Source organism: Pteropus alecto, unplaced genomic scaffold (assembly GCF_000325575.1).
Source record: "Pteropus alecto unplaced genomic scaffold, ASM32557v1 scaffold120, whole genome shotgun sequence".
Lineage (NCBI taxonomy): Eukaryota > Metazoa > Chordata > Mammalia > Chiroptera > Pteropodidae > Pteropus > Pteropus alecto.
Genome location: NW_006430061.1, coordinates 536,123 through 553,662, shown reverse-complemented (window position 1 = coordinate 553,662; position 17,540 = coordinate 536,123). Strand labels below are relative to the sequence as shown.

At 45.2% G+C, this 17,540-nt stretch overlaps 1 protein-coding gene across 4 annotated transcripts in view; it reads right to left on the bottom strand.

Moving 5' to 3' along the window:
- Window positions 1-17,540, bottom strand: part of ABCC8 (ATP binding cassette subfamily C member 8) — a 72,081-nt gene that overhangs the window by 43,627 nt on the left and 10,914 nt on the right. For 2 of the 4 annotated variants that reach the window (XM_006904729.2, XM_006904730.2), the window contains exons 5-10: window positions 16,405-16,647; window positions 15,361-15,549; window positions 8,128-8,292; window positions 4,948-5,103; window positions 769-903; window positions 260-422 (exon numbers count right to left, since the gene is read on the bottom strand). In XM_006904729.2, coding sequence (XP_006904791.1) covers window positions 260-422; window positions 769-903; window positions 4,948-5,103; window positions 8,128-8,292; window positions 15,361-15,549; window positions 16,405-16,647 — 1,051 coding nt within the window. The remainder of the gene's footprint in view (window positions 1-259; window positions 423-768; window positions 904-4,947; window positions 5,104-8,127; window positions 8,293-15,360; window positions 15,550-16,404; window positions 16,648-17,540) is intronic. The other 2 variants (XM_025046411.1, XM_025046413.1) reach the window with 1 other exon arrangement.

Genomic DNA, 17,540 nt, shown 5'->3' with positions numbered 1-17,540 from the left:
ATATCAAAGATTCATCTCTTGTTCTCATCACTGTATCTTGAGGGCCAGCACAGTGCCCCACCCATGGCAGGCTCTTAATATGTAAAGAACATTGTGATTTCTGGGGAGCTCTCTGCTACATGAGACAGTTTGAGGTTCACCTGGATTGGATGATCCCAAGCCTCCAGCATCTGCTACCACCCCTCTCCCCAAAGCCCTGATACCTTATCCTAATACAAAGGCAGCAGCACGCAAGGCTGGCTGTTTGGGGCAGACTCACTGGAGATGGAGGTGTAGATGGCAAAGGCTCTGAGGCTGGTCATCTCCTTCCTGCGGGTCATCTCCACCCGTGTGCAGAAGATGTTCTCCCAGGCGTATAGCTTGAGCAGCTTGATGCCACGGAGCATCTCGTTGGTCTGCTTCAGCCTCTCGTTGGAATACTCCTGCCAGGGATCACCGAGTCAGAGAAGGGTTTCCTCTACCCCCATCCCACCCAAGAGCAAGGAGCCGAGTCTATGTCCTCACCATTTCACAAACGCCCAGCTCCTGTCCCCACAGGGGGGCTCCCTGCCTTCTCCACTAATCCCATTTCACAGGCAAAGAAACTGAGGCCTAGACAGGTGAAGTGACCTGCTTAAGGTCAATGATAGTGTGGATATGTGGGGGGTAGCTGTTTGGTGGCCTCAGGGGGAAGAGTGAGGAGACCCACTGATGAGAGGGGAGAGGGAGCAGGCAGACACATGGGGGAAAGGTGGGGAAAAGGGCCGGTGCACACCTGGGGACACTCACCAGGGTGCTCCGCTGGGCCTGAGAGAGCTTGGTGGCCACGAAGTACTGGACAGGGGCCAGCAGGATGATGACAGCTGCCCCGATTAAAGCGCTGACTCCGAGGATGTAGTAAAGGAGAATCACACCCACGATGATCTGAGGGAGGGTCGTGGGGGTGAGTTCCCTTTGACCTGGTGGCGGCCTGCCACGGGGTGTTGACACGCCCCCCTCCCCCTTTTCCTCAGTCCCCTGAAGTGGGACAGGCCTTGGTGCCCAGGTTTCCAAATTGTCTTGGGGAGCAGAGGAGGAGAGGTGACAAAGCAATTACAGAAGGAGGAATTACCATGATGAGCACAGAGAGTTTCTGGGCCAACAACTAACTGCATTTATCTGCACGCCTGGCGGAAGCGTTAGCTCTCCCCAGGTCCACTTTCCAGATGGAAGTCTCAGAGCTGAGACTGCATAATGGGTGTGACAGCACCTTTCGTTCTGTTTGCTGGTTATCAAGGCTGACATTTCACTCTCATCGGGAAAAAGTGAAACACGAGCAAAGGGGCAAAATTGCTACCTCCATGTCAGACAAAACCAGTCCCGGATCTGAGAGTTTACTTTTCATTCTTATGCTCCTGGTGTCTTTAATTTTTCAGGGAATCTGGAAGATAGTCTCTGAAAAGAGAATTCATTCTGCATCTAGCTTCTAGCTTGACTGCCTGCTTCTGAATATTTATGAGAAATATAAGTTACTCTTGCCAGCCCCCAAAGCATCAAGATGACAGTTTCCCAGATCGCCTTCAAAAGCACCTACCTCTAAATTCAGGACTAATTCTAGAAGAACAGATAAGCTGTCTTCTTTAATTGAAAAAAAAAAAAAGTCTGCTTGAGTTGGCCCTGTACCCCTTGAGCCCTATATTAGATTGGCACCAAGCTCCTTGTACCACCTGATCACCTGAAGGACAGAGGAGTGGGCGGGTGGCTCTGAAATTTCCATTAATTAGACAATGCCTTGGGCATTAGTAGGTTCTTAGAGGCTGGTACCTGACCCCTTCACCACTTGCCTCCACCAGTGTTTAACTGATGTTAAATGCTGGCACAGATGGGCAGAGGCGCACATTAGGGGGTAAAGAGCCCTCCTTCTCCTGCTGGGCCCCACTGTCATCATCCTCCAGGAAAAATTATCCCTTCCATTAGCTGTCCTCATATGGAAGCAATCTGTTGTTCGGCAGCTTGGGTAGAACTGGACACCAAGGGGTGCCCGGAGCACTTCCAGAGTCACTACCAGGGCACCGACTGGGGGTCGATGCCTGGATCCCCACCACCTCCAGGCACTGACAGCTGCTGTGACAGGAGCTGGGGACGCAGCATGTGCTGCTGCCAAGGCTCCTCCTCAGATCCCACCGTCCCCACCTTGTGCTCCCCAGATTCTCCTGTCCGCCCCTCTCTGCTGCAGGGGTCTGAATGGACCCCACAGGAGAACACACCAGAAATCAGGGATTCTGAGTGTGCAAAACAAGTGTGGGGAATAAAAGAGCTCTTTTATCTTCTATTCATTCACAGGTTAAGAAAGCGATCTAGTGCAGTAGTGGGGAGATCACAGTCCCTGGAGTCTGCAGCCCTGAGTCTGAATGCAGTCCCAGCTCTTACTGGTTATGCATTCTGGCACGATCTACTTAATCAGAGTCTCAGCTTCTTCATCTTTAAAATGGTGCATTTAATGCCCTTTTAGCAGGACTGCTGAGAAGATTAAACGAACTTATACGATAAGCACCTAGAACAGTACCTGGCACACAGTTGGAGATCAATACAGGGTGGCCTATCCTCTCTAAAAACAAATAAAAAACAAATCAACCAGCAAACAAGCAGGCTTCCCTGTCACTAGGGAACCACAAAAGGAGATATCTGGGCATGGTGCTGCCGCCAGAAAGGATAAAAGGTAGCGCCCCTGCCCTCTCTGGGCCTCTGATGCCCGTGGTGTGAGGAATCACACCAAAGGTCTTTGCTATGGTTGAGTTCCTTAACATAGCATCCATAAGCTTCAGGGGCCCAAAAAAACCCTGAAATTGTAGGCCAAATATATGAATGTACATTTGTTTTCCTAAGGAGGTTTGATTAGATTTCCAAAAGTATATATAGATCAGCGGTTGCCTAGGGCTGGAGGAGGAGATGAGAGGTGACTGACAATGGGTGTGGGTTTCTTTTAGGGGTGCCAAAAATGTTCTAAAATTGTGATGATGCACAATTCTGAGTATGCTAACGCTTATTAAAGTTGTACCCTTTAAATGAGTGAATTATATCTCAATAATGCTGTTATTTTTTTTTAAGTATATAAGACCAAAAAAAAGATTACAAACCAGGGAGAGTCCTCAGGGGTCAAAGGACTGGGGCTTCTGAGCTAGTTTCAATATTATCGAAAGCCTCATGTGTCCAATGGCCAACCAAGCTGCACACGGAATCCTGCCCAGGTTGAAGGCATTGTATCAACTCTGGGTGGTAACACTGGATCTTGAGGGCTGATCAAAGCTACAAGTGGCAAAAGTATAGTCTTTGAGGAATTAAAATTGAAAAACCAAATAACACTTCATGATAAATAAGCAAAAGTAAGTAATTAGTGGAGATAAAAAATTTCTCCCCCACTTCCTACCATGGCTGTGAGGGTTAATTATGCAGGTGAAAGAGGCTGGGGCAGTAGGGCCAGCACAGGGAAGGGGTTATTTACTAGTTAGTATTATTAGCAATGGTGTATGTATCACAAACATTATAAATAATAGTAATGACAACAACGCAGCCAGTTTGGTGGACAACACCTTTGAAACAGGTTGTTCAAGGGGACATAACAGAAAGGATAAAAGGCTGTCGACTGCATTCGATGTGCTTTCCAGACCCTTCTATAGCTTTTGCAGTCACTGATCCCTCTTGGCAGAGTGGAGGGGATGCAGGGGTCGGTGTGGCTAAGTGGTAATGGAGGATGGCACAGAGGGGTGTTCTTGTAAAAAGGACCACCAGATTCTCTGCCCTACTTGTCTTTTGTTTAGTTGCCCTCCCTGTGTGAGCCTCTTCTCCTATTTTCTTTTAATGTCTTTTAAATAAACACTTTACAGGTAAGGAGGACCAAAAAAAAAATCATTTGAGAATAAGGTTTATGAAAGGTACATTCCGAGAAGTAAGCAGTGAATTCTGAACAGTAAAGTCCTCTCACCAGAGTGTGTAAGTGAGAGGGACCTGATATTTACTTAGTGACTACTCTGTGCCAGGTACTCTGCTTGGTGCTTTAATTACATCATCTAATTGAATCATTATAGCACCTCCAGAGGGTGGGAATCACCCCTATTTCATAGATGAGGAAACTGAGGCTCAAAGAGGTTATTTGAACTAGCCTGTCTCACCTAGATCCAGACATTTTCCTTTATACCGGACAGGCGCCTGCGGGCCCTCTGGGAATAGGTCTTGCCACTTCTGGCCTGAGCACCCAAGTGAAGAATTCCTTCCCAGCTTCAGGGTGGGAATCATAGACTCCCTGGTGGAGGATGGGAGTCAGGGCAGAAGAGGCCAGGGGTCAGGTAAACCATGGATAGTGGGATTCTCCTCTGTCGTCAGTGGAGAAAGCACCTCCTTCAGAGCCAGCCCCAAAGGTCGTTTGGTTTTTGATTTTCAAAAACAATACATGCTTATTGGAGAATTTAGAAACGCATAAAGAAAACAAAAATCACCTGCAATCCCACCATAGGACCTTCCAGTTCTTTTTACTGTGTGCATCTGTGCAAACATATACATATGGATATTCCAATTTAGTAGGAAGTGCACCGCATGTACAATTTTGTAATTAACTCTTTTTGCTTAAAAATATATCAGAACACTTTTCAATGTAATTAAGCACTTTGTTACAACATAACTTTTAACGTCTGCAAAAGTGTTCCACATATGATTATTCTACAGTTTTTTGGGTTTTTTTTTTAAGCTTTAAGCTGCATTTTAAAAGTCTTAATGGCACTGCCTTCTCTGATCATGAAGAGAGGTAACTAGATGCTTGCAGAGTGTGAGACAGTATAGGGACCCAGGAATATACCCCATGGAGACCCTGGGAGGGTGGAAGGTACAGACAGACATGGAATGGAAGATGGTAAACTCCTAGTCACTGAGCATATACCAGCAGATTCTGGTTTTGTGTCCTCTTTTGCACTCCCTACCAAGGTACACATCCCTTACCTGTACTGGCATAGCCCAGAGGTTTGGGCACAAGAAGAAAAACCACATGAGTTGGTTGGTGTCGATGGCAACCAGGTTACAGATCTGCCCAGCAGTCATTTCCCCCATGGATAGGTTGGAGGTGGACAGGTGCATAATTTTATTGTAAATCTTGGTCTAGAAATGAGAGCAGAGAGCTTCACATTCGTCATCATTATCATTCTAATCATCACCCCAGATGCCACAAGTCTCTAATGTGCCAGGGGCTTCTCAGACATTCCTTCTATGGAGCATAAAACGGCTTGGTAAGGGGCCCTGTATTATTGTTCCAATTTTACAAATGAGGAAACTAAGGTTTGGAGAGGTAAAGGGCTTTGATGACAGATCAAGCAAGTCAGAGAATCCACGCCAGCACGGCAAGCTACTTCCCTAGCAAGCAAGAACTCTCCCTTGGGGGGTAGCATTAAATTAGCTCTTAAATCTTAAAAACAGATCTTCATGCCCAGTTGTATTCTTGATTTACCAGAAGCTGGTGGGGAACACACTTCAGAGTCATAAAAATGACGAAGTGGGGCAGTGTCTATTTTAATGCGTCCATCTCCAGCTGGCGAGGAGATATGCTCTGAAGCCAAGTTCTGTTTTAACTGAATCTCGAAACAAAACAAGGGCTCAGATTGGTGTGAGAGATGGTGTACGAGGGTAGATCAGCCCTGGCATCGTCCCAGAGTCTAGCCACTCTGAGGACCTTGCCCTGTCTCCCTGGGGTGGATGGGAACACCCATGGTAATGGTTTTCTGTGAGCTCTCAACCTAAAAGCTTTATGTGCAGGGTGATTGTGACTCCCAGAAGGATGGCAATTTTCAGGCTATGCACACTTGAAAGAAGAAAAATGCGTTCTTGTCTTACATGTCCTAGGGATGCCTGCTTTCAAATGAAATTCTATCACACATTTTGCTATAAGGTGGATTCCCAGCCCTTTATTCATCTTTTTGCAAACCCAGGCTTTTTTGTAGGTCAGATTATGCTTTAAGCATATGTCTTTTTGTGACTTTATATAAACCACGGGTAAGGCTTAAAATAATGGCGATAACATTTTTAGACAAATCTATGCACATCCTAGGTTATGTGAAATTGGTCTTCAAAGAATAATAATAAGCATAGTTCAGTGAAGTAGGAACACAGATTAATCTATCAAAGAAAGCATTATTGAGACCAGGATGCACAGAAATACACAAGCAACTGATAGCTAGTATGTCAAAAAATTATGTATAACACAGGAATTTTGCTTAATAACTTTTCATGAGAGAAATGTGATTATCCTCAAACTCATGAAGACACAGACCGTTATCTATAATTTTCTGTAAATTTCTGAAAGTTTTCTAATTTGTTTCCATAATTATTGCTAGTATTCCTTTTATGGCATATGAGTCAATCCCTTTTATTAATGCGAAAGATTCAGTTTGATAAAAACAATTACATGCTAATACATTAAAAAACCATTTATTTTTGGCTCTTTCAGTGTAATTGGAAAATACTGGGCCAGAGTGTGAGTTATGACATACAGATAAAAAGTAGATTTAATTACAAAACTGTTTGACTACAAAATTGGCTGTTTGTGGCAGCGCATGCCTGCCTGTCACTAGAGGGGTCTGAGCAGAGGATGGGATTTTCAGAGAGGTTTTCTGAATTGGGCAATAGCTTAGTTCCTTGTAGCTCTGAGCCCCTATAAGTCTCAGAGAGTTTTGGAGTTTCCTGGGCTCTTTCCACCATTCTCACCTGATGACATTCCTGAGGAAATGGCTCTGCGTTCTCAATGAAAAACCACTGGAGATGGCAGTGTTGTCATGTGCAGCTGCATAGGTTGTGCACTATACATTTTCAGGGGGCACCATACACATGGACTACACTGAGACAATTAGAGTATGGACCCTGACACTGTCTTCAAGCCCATGCTATACCCTTCTCCTCTAGGTCCCTTTTTCTCAAAGCCTCTGATCCTGGCTCCCCACGGGCCAGTCGGTGTTAATGATTCCCAGGAACATTTCTAAAGAATGAGGTGGCTTTGGGATTTAGCCACAACTTCCTAGTGTTTTACTGACTTCACGGGAATTGTCGGATATGGCAGAATCTGTAGTTGTCCCCCAATATCCAATCTCTCCTTTTCACAAGAAGAATTTCTTGCAGGGCATATATGGCTGTCAAGAATAAAGACTACACTTTTTAGCCTCTCCAGGTATGGCCATGTGGGAAATTTCTTGCTAATGGGATGGGAGAGAACATGTGCAACTTCTGCACTATGATTTTAGAAGAAGGCAGTATTCTCTCCTATTGTCCCATCTTTCTCCTTGCTGGTTCAAATGTAGACACAACAGTGGCAATTTCAATTGTCATCTTAAACTGTAAGATAAAAGTAATTGTGAAAAGTCTGGCAGAGCAATATTACAGGAAGAACCAAGTGTCTGACAATTGTGTAGCTGCCATACCGGCCCTGTGAAAAACAAACTTCTATCCTATGTAAACCACTGTGGACATTCCCTCCATTCCAATAAAAACACTGGGGATTAGACGATTCTCATCACCACCTTGCCTAAAGGGGTCCTGAATCCTCTCTGACTTTGATCATCCTTCTAATTGACTCTGAGAAGAAAGGAGCCCACAGAAAGCAGGAGCAAGAAGCTAGGCCCAAGGGACCTATCAAACTAGATAAGTCTCTCTCATGATGACCCAAGATTTAAGATCTCCAGTATATCTTAGAGGCTCTCTGGTCATGGCATGTCAAACACGTTTCCTGTTTTGCACCCAAAAAAGGCTGTCTGTTGCCAAATTCTGGAATAGAATCTAGAGAAAGATGCTGAGGCTGCATCTGCAGTTAGCAGAAAAGCGTGCTATGATAGATTAGTGATGTCTGTCCCATTCAAGGCTGGAAAATGTGAAGGCACAAGGGCTGAGCAGTTGACATCTGGGGTCTAGTTCAAGGTAGAACCAGGGCTAGAACTACTACATTTCCCAAGTTCAGCTCAAGGCACTTTCCATGATCCCACACTACCTTATCAATGGTCATTGTTTCAAAAACACCGTTAAAGAGCCACACACACACACACACACACACAAAATAAATTCACAGCAGAATTATTCCTGAGTGTCCACAAGGATAAGTGATGTTGTTCTTACTATGAAGTGAGAAAATAATCAGCCGAGTACCTGTATCGCTCCTCTTAAGTTAATTCCGGTTTCAATGGCGACATAGTAGGATGCTTGCAGAAATGTCCTTTGCAGTAGGAGGGCAAGGAACAGAAGCACGGCTAAGACGTAGGCATTAGCAAGGAACTCTTGGGACGAGACAAAATAAACCCCGAGAAATTGTGTCTGTTGGAAAGAGAAGTTCAGAGGTGGCTGTCATTGCCAGCAAAAAGACTGCCATTAGTACCTGTTACTGTGCCGTAATGGCCATTATTATAGGGTCCTCCATGCTTGCAAAGTCTATGCAATTGTTTATGACGGGAAAATCAGATTGATAAGTCCACTTAAACATTCTTCTAATTACAGGGAGGGCTGCCTATACTCTTCATCATCCCACTTAGGGGAACAGAATGCAGCCCAGTTCTAACTTCATGTCCATAAATATGATTCACAGTGTTGTGGCCACCAGGCCCAGGGGAGCTCACTCCCCTGAAATAAGAATAAATAGAGCGAATCACAGCAGTCAAAACCAGAACTGCTAGAACAAATCTCATGATGTGTATTCTCTGCTCCAAAACCGAATCAGCTGAGCTCTTATCCTAGCCAGCTCTGTAGTAATTTCTGGGCAGAAAAGATCAGTGGAAAACATGACAGCGTAGTGGTCCCAGGCAAAAGATGGGAACTCATCTCTCGCCTATAATAGAATGAAAAGGTTTCAGACCCAAGCTCCCCAGCCTTGTAGGCTCCCAGGACCTCATTTTAAATTTAAGGTTCTCTTGCTGCACCTCTAGCAAGATCTCAGATGATAAGCAGTGGAAAAAAACAAACGTTTTGACTTTGTTGCTAAAGACACCAGGGAACAGCAGCATGTCTGTTTCCAAATTCAGCATCAAGAACTCCCAGGGAAATTTTGATCTTGATGAAGTTCATTGCTCCTCAGCAGAACCACATCAATATTTCCACGAAGACAGAACTCTCCCCTTTCTGAGACTCTGCCCTGAGCTCTGCAAGCTATTTGTAAGGGTGTGGGAGCTGCCGCAGGGTAAAGAGTGGTGGGAACAAAGTGATGAGAAGGAGCCGAGGGCATGTGCATGACCACAGTCAGGCAGAAAGGGGCAGGACTCTGAGTGGAGGCCTTTTCTTAGAGTCAGAAATTCCTTGATCCTAGATACCGGGTTTCCTGATGGTAGAAAAGATCTTGCCTCTCAGTTCAACAGAGCCCTCTAAATCAGCCCTCACTGCCCTGTGGCGCTGGTCATGTTTACAGTTATCTTTCCCTTGCTCTGTGGGATGGGCGTCTCTCTCTTTTGGGGACAGCAGAAAGCAGACACAGGAAGACCACTGAGGGATACACGTGGGACTCTTAGTGGAAGGCTGACTGAAGCCTGAAGCCCCTGACTCTCTTTCTCATTTGTCAAAGTACCAGAGGGAGAAGGTAAAGGGTAGAGGGTAGGGGTGGGCTAGAAGCAGCAAAATGGACCTTAAAATGAGGCTGCAGGGTGGGAGGGGGCGGAACCTGACTCTACAGGGAAGCAAGAGGTGGGACACAATATTTACCAAATGCAGAACTCCATCTTCACAAAACTCTAATTAGAAGGGTACCATTATTAGCCCAATATTATACATGAGGAAATGGAGTTTCAGCACCATTAAGTGGCTGGCCCAAGTCACATGCTGGTAAGGGAGAACATGAACCCGTGTGATGCCAAAAACACTATCCCAGATCCACTGCCTAGGCTTCATCTAGCTATTTGACCTTGAGTCTCTTCTTGTTAGCTACAAGCTTGTGACCTTTGTGGGAGAAAAACATGCTCCCCTGGCTGGTTCTGTGTCAAAAATGAAGGGATGTGCGCTTGGGAAAACCTGGTCTTGTTTAATACACTTTGGAATTCTTCTGTTCTACTGTTCTCTGCAGAGACCCAGCTCTGGAGAATGGAATCCATTATTTTAAAGCAACAAAGTACATCATGTGACTTCACTCGAAAGGGAATAATTTAACATAAGGAAATGGCTGTATGTGCAAAGATGTTCTGTCTCTGGATTAGAGCAGGGGGAGAGTATAAAAATCCATGTAAATGCCCAACTATAGGGAATGGTCAGATATATGATGATACTCATGGGAACGCTATGCACCTAAGAACACTGATTATCATGAAAGCTCTTGAGCAGCATGGAATGCCACACGTATGCTATGTCACAATGATCAGATAACACATAGGCTGGAGAATGAGGGCTAGAGAAATCAATGGATCATAAATATTGGTTAGGCTATGGGTGGTATTTGTTAAATGCACTCATCAATATTTGTAAATTTTAAACAAGGCAACGATTTTTAACAAGCTGCCTTTTTTGCAGCTCTAAAGGCAAAGCCTTGACCCCTTACACGTGCAACATACACACCCTAGGTTCAGAAACTATATTTCTTTGGATCAAGAATTTTGTTAACTGTTAAAATAAAAAATCTTCCTGCAGGTACAAGTCATTAGGTCATTATTTCATCTCTCTTCAAAGAGAGAGCTTAAAAAAGATGGAGTCTAGAACAGTTAAGTTTTGATTAAGGAGTGGGACTAGATTAGCGAAAAGGCCCAGGATGCTGCCCAAGGGTGGCAGGCCCTGGTGAAGTGTAGAAAGGAGGGAGCCCTGGGAAGCTGTGAATGGGTGTGAGGGCACTGGCCACTGCCTCTGAGGGCATCATGGCAGGAGAGAGAAGGCCGAGGACCAGCAACTTGACATTTGGTGGAAGGTAAATGCTTTGGAAGATCAGATGTCCTAGTCTCACATTTTCCTAAGTGCTCAGAGAAGAGATTGTGTTTGTTTCCAGGGATTGCCCTGGTAGTGCTCAATGAATATTTTTAAATTAATCAATGTGTATGATCTTCGTTCCCTATCTACTCTCCATAGGAGTTATTACACATTTCCCCATTTTGTACTTGAGCCGACCGAGGCCTGCAGAAGAGCATAAAGACAATTGACTGCAGAGCTAGGAGTAGAACTAGGACATAGGCTCTTGATTCTACAATTCTGCCCTCTATTGCCCCTGCCTGGCCAGAGGTATGACTGGAAAGGCCCCCTTCCCTTGTTCTCTAGAGCTTAAAGGAGAGGTGGTCATTTGCATTCTTGCTTTCAATTTTGGCAGGGGCCAAAAGGTGAACCACCCATAGGTCCCGGCCCTGGGAGGCTGTGGGTAAAAACAGTGAGAACTATCTTTGACCACTCATGGACGAACGCACCCATCCATCTGTCCACAACCATTTGACATGGTGGTTTAGAGCCTAGATTTTGAGACATCTCTATCTCAGTTAGAACTCTAACTCATTATATATTAGCCATTGTGTCCTTAGGTAAATTCCTCAACTTCTCTGAGCCTCCGTTTCCTCACCTGTAAAATGAGGCCATTAAAGTTTTCTAAGAGAGTTGTTGTGAGGATTTAATGCAAGTTAAAAAATTTAGTAAGCGTAAGCACTCAGTAAAAGATAACTTCTGCATTATTGAAGAATCCTTTCTCCTGTGCATCCTGGGTGTCAGCCTGGGCACGTAGAAGTCAGGCTATGCAGTTCCTTTCTTGGGGGGCTCAGGGTCTAGTCAAGGAAGGAGACAAGGTGTGCTTTGATGGGGCAAGCATTAGATGCTTTAGAGGAGGGGCATCTAATTCAATCAGAGGAAGGCTTCCTAGAGGAGGTGACATTTGAGCTGAGTCTTGGTGGCTGAGAAGGAGTTAGTGAGGTAAAGGAAGGCATGCCAGACCAGAGAAGTTGCCTGGGCCTTGTCATGAAGAGACTAACCCACACACTGACATCACAAAGCCACAGAAATGCATACAAGTTCACAAAGTCACTCATAGTGATACCCACAAATAAGGGCACTCAAGTGGGGACACAGATGCACATGGCAAAAGACAAACCAAGAGACACAATTCAATCAGAGGAAGGCTTCCTAGAGGAGGTGACATTTGAGCTGAGTCTTGGTGGCTGAGAAGGAGTTAGTGAGGTAAAGGAAGGCATGCCAGACCAGTTCACAAAGTCACCCATAGTGATACCCACAAATAAGGACACCCAAGTGGGGACACAGATGCACATGGAAAAAGACAAACCAAGAGACACAGGGACAAACAGAAGGACACACATATAGAATCATACGCAGTTCCCAAACACATACACACTCACAAACCTACACATGTTTTTCCCACTGAGATTTAGAGACCATTCAAAGCTTTGGCCCTAGATCATATCCAGACTGTTTCTTCTTTCTCTGCTCAGCTGACAGCCTAGAGAAGTGCTGGCAGGTTTCAGACACCAGCAGTTCTTTATGAATCCAATTCCCTCACCCTCTACCCAGATAAGTGGCATCTATAGCAGGTGACAGATTGTGGGTGGGGGTTGGGTGGGATAGAAGGCTGGAAAGAGATACATCATGAGCCATGCCCAGCCTGAATCCCAGCTTTTCCTGGGGAGTGGCAGGGGAAACAAGAGGGTCAAAGATTTGGCAGGCCATAAGACACTTCCAGTAATTAAAGAAGAAATAAAAGATGTTTGTCCTTATAATTGCCAAGGGCGGTGTGATTCTTGCTAACTGTGAGTGCCATGGAAAGGGAAGAGAGGACAGGGCAGCCACCGGTAATGAAATAAACAGTGGTGCCCGACTGCAGACTGAAGCAGGGTGGATACAGGCTGAGCAGAAAGAAGGGCTTTCTCACCGAGAGGGTTGTCAAAACACCATAACATGCAGCTAGACGGTTTCTCTGTCGGTTCGTAAAGACCAGAATAGCTCCTGTCTCTCTAGGTTAAATTTGCTGGGAGGTAGAGGAATGAACCAAATGATCTCAATAAATAACCTCTTTCCCCCATTTTCTGGGCCTAGAAGACCAAATGAGAATTAAGTCCTATCCCAGGCAACCCCATGATTGCAGATTCTTCGTTGCTGACATTAGACGCCATATTTACTTTCAACTCTCATTTCTATGTCTGTAATTTGCTGATTGTATTTGGGCCACAGGGAACAAATACTAAATCTGATAAGGCCTGCTGCCACTGAGGCAAAGCCATCTGTCTCGGGGATTTATGTGCTGACAAGTAACTGGGACAAGAGCATTCCAATGAGAGGGCAGTAAAGCCCAGGGTTAGTGTATAAATAAAGAGAAAAGAGAGAGCAAAGCTAATGTTCCGATGAACTAATATTCTAAGGGCAGTTCTCACCATCTCTTTGGTGCATCCTGCCTGAGAGCTGTCTCCTTGGGAGAATCCCACAAGAGTTTTTGGGAAACACAGGAAGAAGATGATGTGGACAAGCAGATAAGGGCTCTGGCCTCCATCACTTCTTCCTAATAGTAACAACTGGATCCACGAAGCTGTGATATTATCAATGTGGAGTGTTCTAGGGTTGCTTATGGTCAGACTTAAGCTAAAAGGTGAAACTCCTGTGAAAAAGGGAGGAGTCTTTTCCCCTCTCTTTTTGGGCCAAGCAAAGTTCAGAGTCTCACAAGCCAGAGAAGTCTAAATAAACAAAAGCAGTTCTCACGTTCTTGGTTGAACAAGAAATCTGCTCATTTTAGCCTGGTCAACTCCTATTCATCTGTCAAGGCCCCATTCAAATACCTCCCTCCTCTATGAAGTTGTCATGACCACTGGCTGAGTTAGTCACTCTCCTCATAGTTCCCCATATATACCTCCTAAGGGTAGTATTTAACATACAGTATAAAAAGATTTTATTTAGATTTCTCTCTCCTCCATTGGATTTCACAATCTTTGGAGCCAGAGATGATAGCTTGATAATAACAGTCAATTTAGCATCATGATTGCAAGTGCCCAGACTATGGAATGAAAGAAACTTAGGTTTAAATCCTGACTTTATCACTAACTAGCTGAGAGAATTTATAGAAAGTTACTTAACTTCTCTGAGCTTCAAATTCCACATTTGTAAAATGGACATAAAAATACCTCATAAGTTGTATGGTATGGGAATCATATCTTAATAAAGCTGTTACAAAACCAAAACTTACTCTAAAGGGTTGTTTTAAGGATTAAATGAGATAACACATGGATAACTCCTGCACACAGCTAGGCATGAATTAAGCAGTCAATAAGGGGTTATTATTGTTAATAGTCCTCACCATAACCATTGCCTCTGTATTTCCACAGCTTGACCCAGGTCTGGCACATAGTAGGGTTCAATAAATGTTTGCTAAATAAATCAAACAGGCTTGGGATGTCTCATATTCCTCACCGAAAGTGCTCAGCTGATTAATTATAGCTCAAGACAAAATTAATATAAACCTCCTGAGGATTACATACTATCTGCGATTTCGAAGCCCATGAGATGAATAACATTGCACAAGGGAGTGCCATAATTATTAAGATTTCTTATTAGTAATTCTCTGCATCATTTTGGGACTGTTTGTGGTTAAAAAGTTATAATGATGCTCTTGCTGAGAAACTCTGAGTCTTATTAGAGATGAAAAGTTTTCCATTTTGTGACCATCTAAACCTAAGTGGCAGCAAAGAAACAGATGAAAGAATTAAGTACCCTGCCTCCCCCAACCCCGGAGGGGTGCTACTGCCCCAAACAGGGAAAATAAACCCCCAGAAAGATTTTCTGTTTCTTTTGTCTGAAAAATTTTAGTTTGTAGCATTTTTTGAGCTAGAAAGACCTGTGGGTATCATCTAGTCCAATGAGTTTCAAATATTTTTAAGACATGAAACTCTTTTTTAAAGACATTTTAATGGAAAGTCCAACATATTAATAAAACTGGGGCAGCTCTGAATGAATTTTGGAGTCGGGGGGAAAAAGCCCTATGCATGGAGCTTTCCCCATCCCCTCCCACCAACAGCAGCCTCCAAGATGCCCCTGCAGAATCTTAAGTACTATGCATTTAGAGAACTGAGGAAGACAGATCCCTGAAAAGGTATTTAGAGTCTATTAAAGTGACATGAACTAAAAGCCAACAAATCATAAAGGCTCTACACACTGGGGAAACAAATGCACTTCCTGCAACTTTCTCAATGACTAAATAACTGGGAGAAGTATTATGGTGGTAATGGTGTAATGAGGAGAGAAGGGCACCAGAAATCCTCCTGGGGCACGAGCTCAGCCCCTGGCATTTCTGTTGACCGGATGCAGAGCATTTTTTGGAGGGGGACATTGCCATGTGTGAGGAGCGGCCCCAGCGCAGTCACAGCTCACACATACTGGCCTCTGGCTCGTTCTCACCCACCGGTGAAAACCTTCAGAGAGTGCCTTCCTCTACCCCTGGTGACCTACCTTGGGCTGGAAGACTCGGTTCTCCTTCCCAAGATGGTCCACGATTCCAAAGATGCACAGGGGCCCTGCGAAGCCCAGCAGGTCAGCCAAGATCCGGAAAGTGCTGCTGAGGACCAGGCGTCTCCCAAAGGCGTGGCAGAGGGCCCGCCAGATGGCTCGGGCACTCTGAGGACTATGCGTGTCCTTCTGCTGCCCAGAGAGACCCACATCCAGGTCAGAATGGCTAAGACCCCAGTCACAGAAGGGCCCAAGATCCCAGGAAGCCCCAGGCTCCTGCTGCCTGGGGAAACCCAGTTGCCATGTCTGCTGTGAACTGGTAAACTCCAGGAAATATGGAACCACCAGGTTAGGTGGGCCCTTTCAATGTCAACATGATCCAGATAGGGAAACTGAGGCCAGAAGACTGATCAAGTCATTGAGCTACTCAGGGACCATGTGATGGGCATGGCACTCTAATGAGGGAGTGGCATATGCCACACGCATTGGTAACTGCCTGCTGCCACCACTGCCTCAGTGTTTCACCACTGTTCTGGGGCAGGGGCAGCAAAGGAGCACAGCACAGGAGTCAGATCGACTCTGCCACCCGCCGGCTGTGGGCGAGCTTTAGGGAAGTCAGGCCTTTCTCTGGGCCTCTGTTTTTTCCTCAGTGATATAGGGAGATCTTTGCCTGGCCCAACTCATAGAATTATTGTAAGAATCAGGTCACTAATGCCCGCGCTCTCGAAAATGGGTGAATATCTCCATCTTTCCAGTCATGGAGCTCCAGGGCATGGGCGAATCCAGTGAGGTCACTTCCCTTCTCAGGGCCTCAGTTTCCCCACCTGGACAATGAGGGTGTTCGAATAGATGACTTAGGGGCCACTCCAACTCTGACTGTCCTATGAATCTTTGGTCCTGAACTTGTCCCTGGTTCACTGTGTGACTTAGGGCCTCAGTTTCCCCATCTGTCCCACCAGAGGTTTGACCTGATGCTTTCTGAGGTCCCCATCTGTGACTCTACACCAGAGGGCAGGGAACGGACGGTGTGGCTGTGTCCCCACTGACCGCTTGGGCATCGAAGGCCGCGCGGAGCCGCTGGTAGTTGGTGAGGGCCCTCATGGCGATGGGCAGCTTCCCGATGGCTCGAAGATCAATGGGCTTCTTGTGGGCAGTCTTGATGAAGGCGTTCATCCACCAGTAGGTGCCTTTGGACAGCAGGTTCACAAAGGGCTGCAGGAAGCGAACCCCAAGGTCCTGCAGGTCTTCAGGGGGCTTCACCTCTCTCGGCGTCTTGAAGAAGATGTATCTCTGTGGGGCACACAGGCCACTGGGGATGTGTAAGTGCAACTGCTCACTCTTCTCCAGTTTACTCCAAGAAAAAGCTGGAGCGATGACATCCCATCCTGACCTCTAACAGATGGGGCCATCGTTCGCCTATTTCCAGGAAAAGGAATACCCAAACCACTTTGCCACCAACACCAGGGCCTCTTGATTTGTAAATCTTCATTGAGTCTGGCTCGGAATCCCTGGGCTGGGTTGGGCTGGGTTCAAGTTGGGTTGGGGAAGAGCAGGGATCTCCCATGTACCATCTTCTCCACAAATCTGAGGATATCACCATGCAGAGCCATGCAGACCAACCTCCTCCACTGACTAACAAGGTGTTTTTGGACAAATCTCATCTAGAATGTTTCTTCATTTAAAAAGGGGATGGTATTTGCATAAGAGGGTGGCTGTGAAGATGAGTTGAGTCAAGAAATATAGAAAACCTTTGTATCCTGCAAATCAACTAAAAGCAGAGGTAACAGAGAAATGCAAATTAAAGTAGCATTTCACACTTATCAGACTGGCCCAGATTAGAAATGGCTATAACCCCCACTGCTGGTAGAAAGAAGAAAAAGGGTTTTCTTATGCATTGCTGGTGGATTACAGTTTTTCTGGAAGGCAATCTGTAACATCAATTAAAATTTAAAATACACAGACTCTTTGAACCAGCAACTCCACTCCTTGGACTCTCTTCCATAGAAATAAAAGCAGCAATACATAAAGATATAAGTATGTTTGATATACTATTATTTGCAAAGGCAAAAACTTGGCAACGAAGTGAATAGGATAATGGCTGAATAAATTATGGCTCATCCACATGACGGAATATTATACAGCCATTAAGATAACTAAATTAGCCATACCAGACTTGGAGGGAG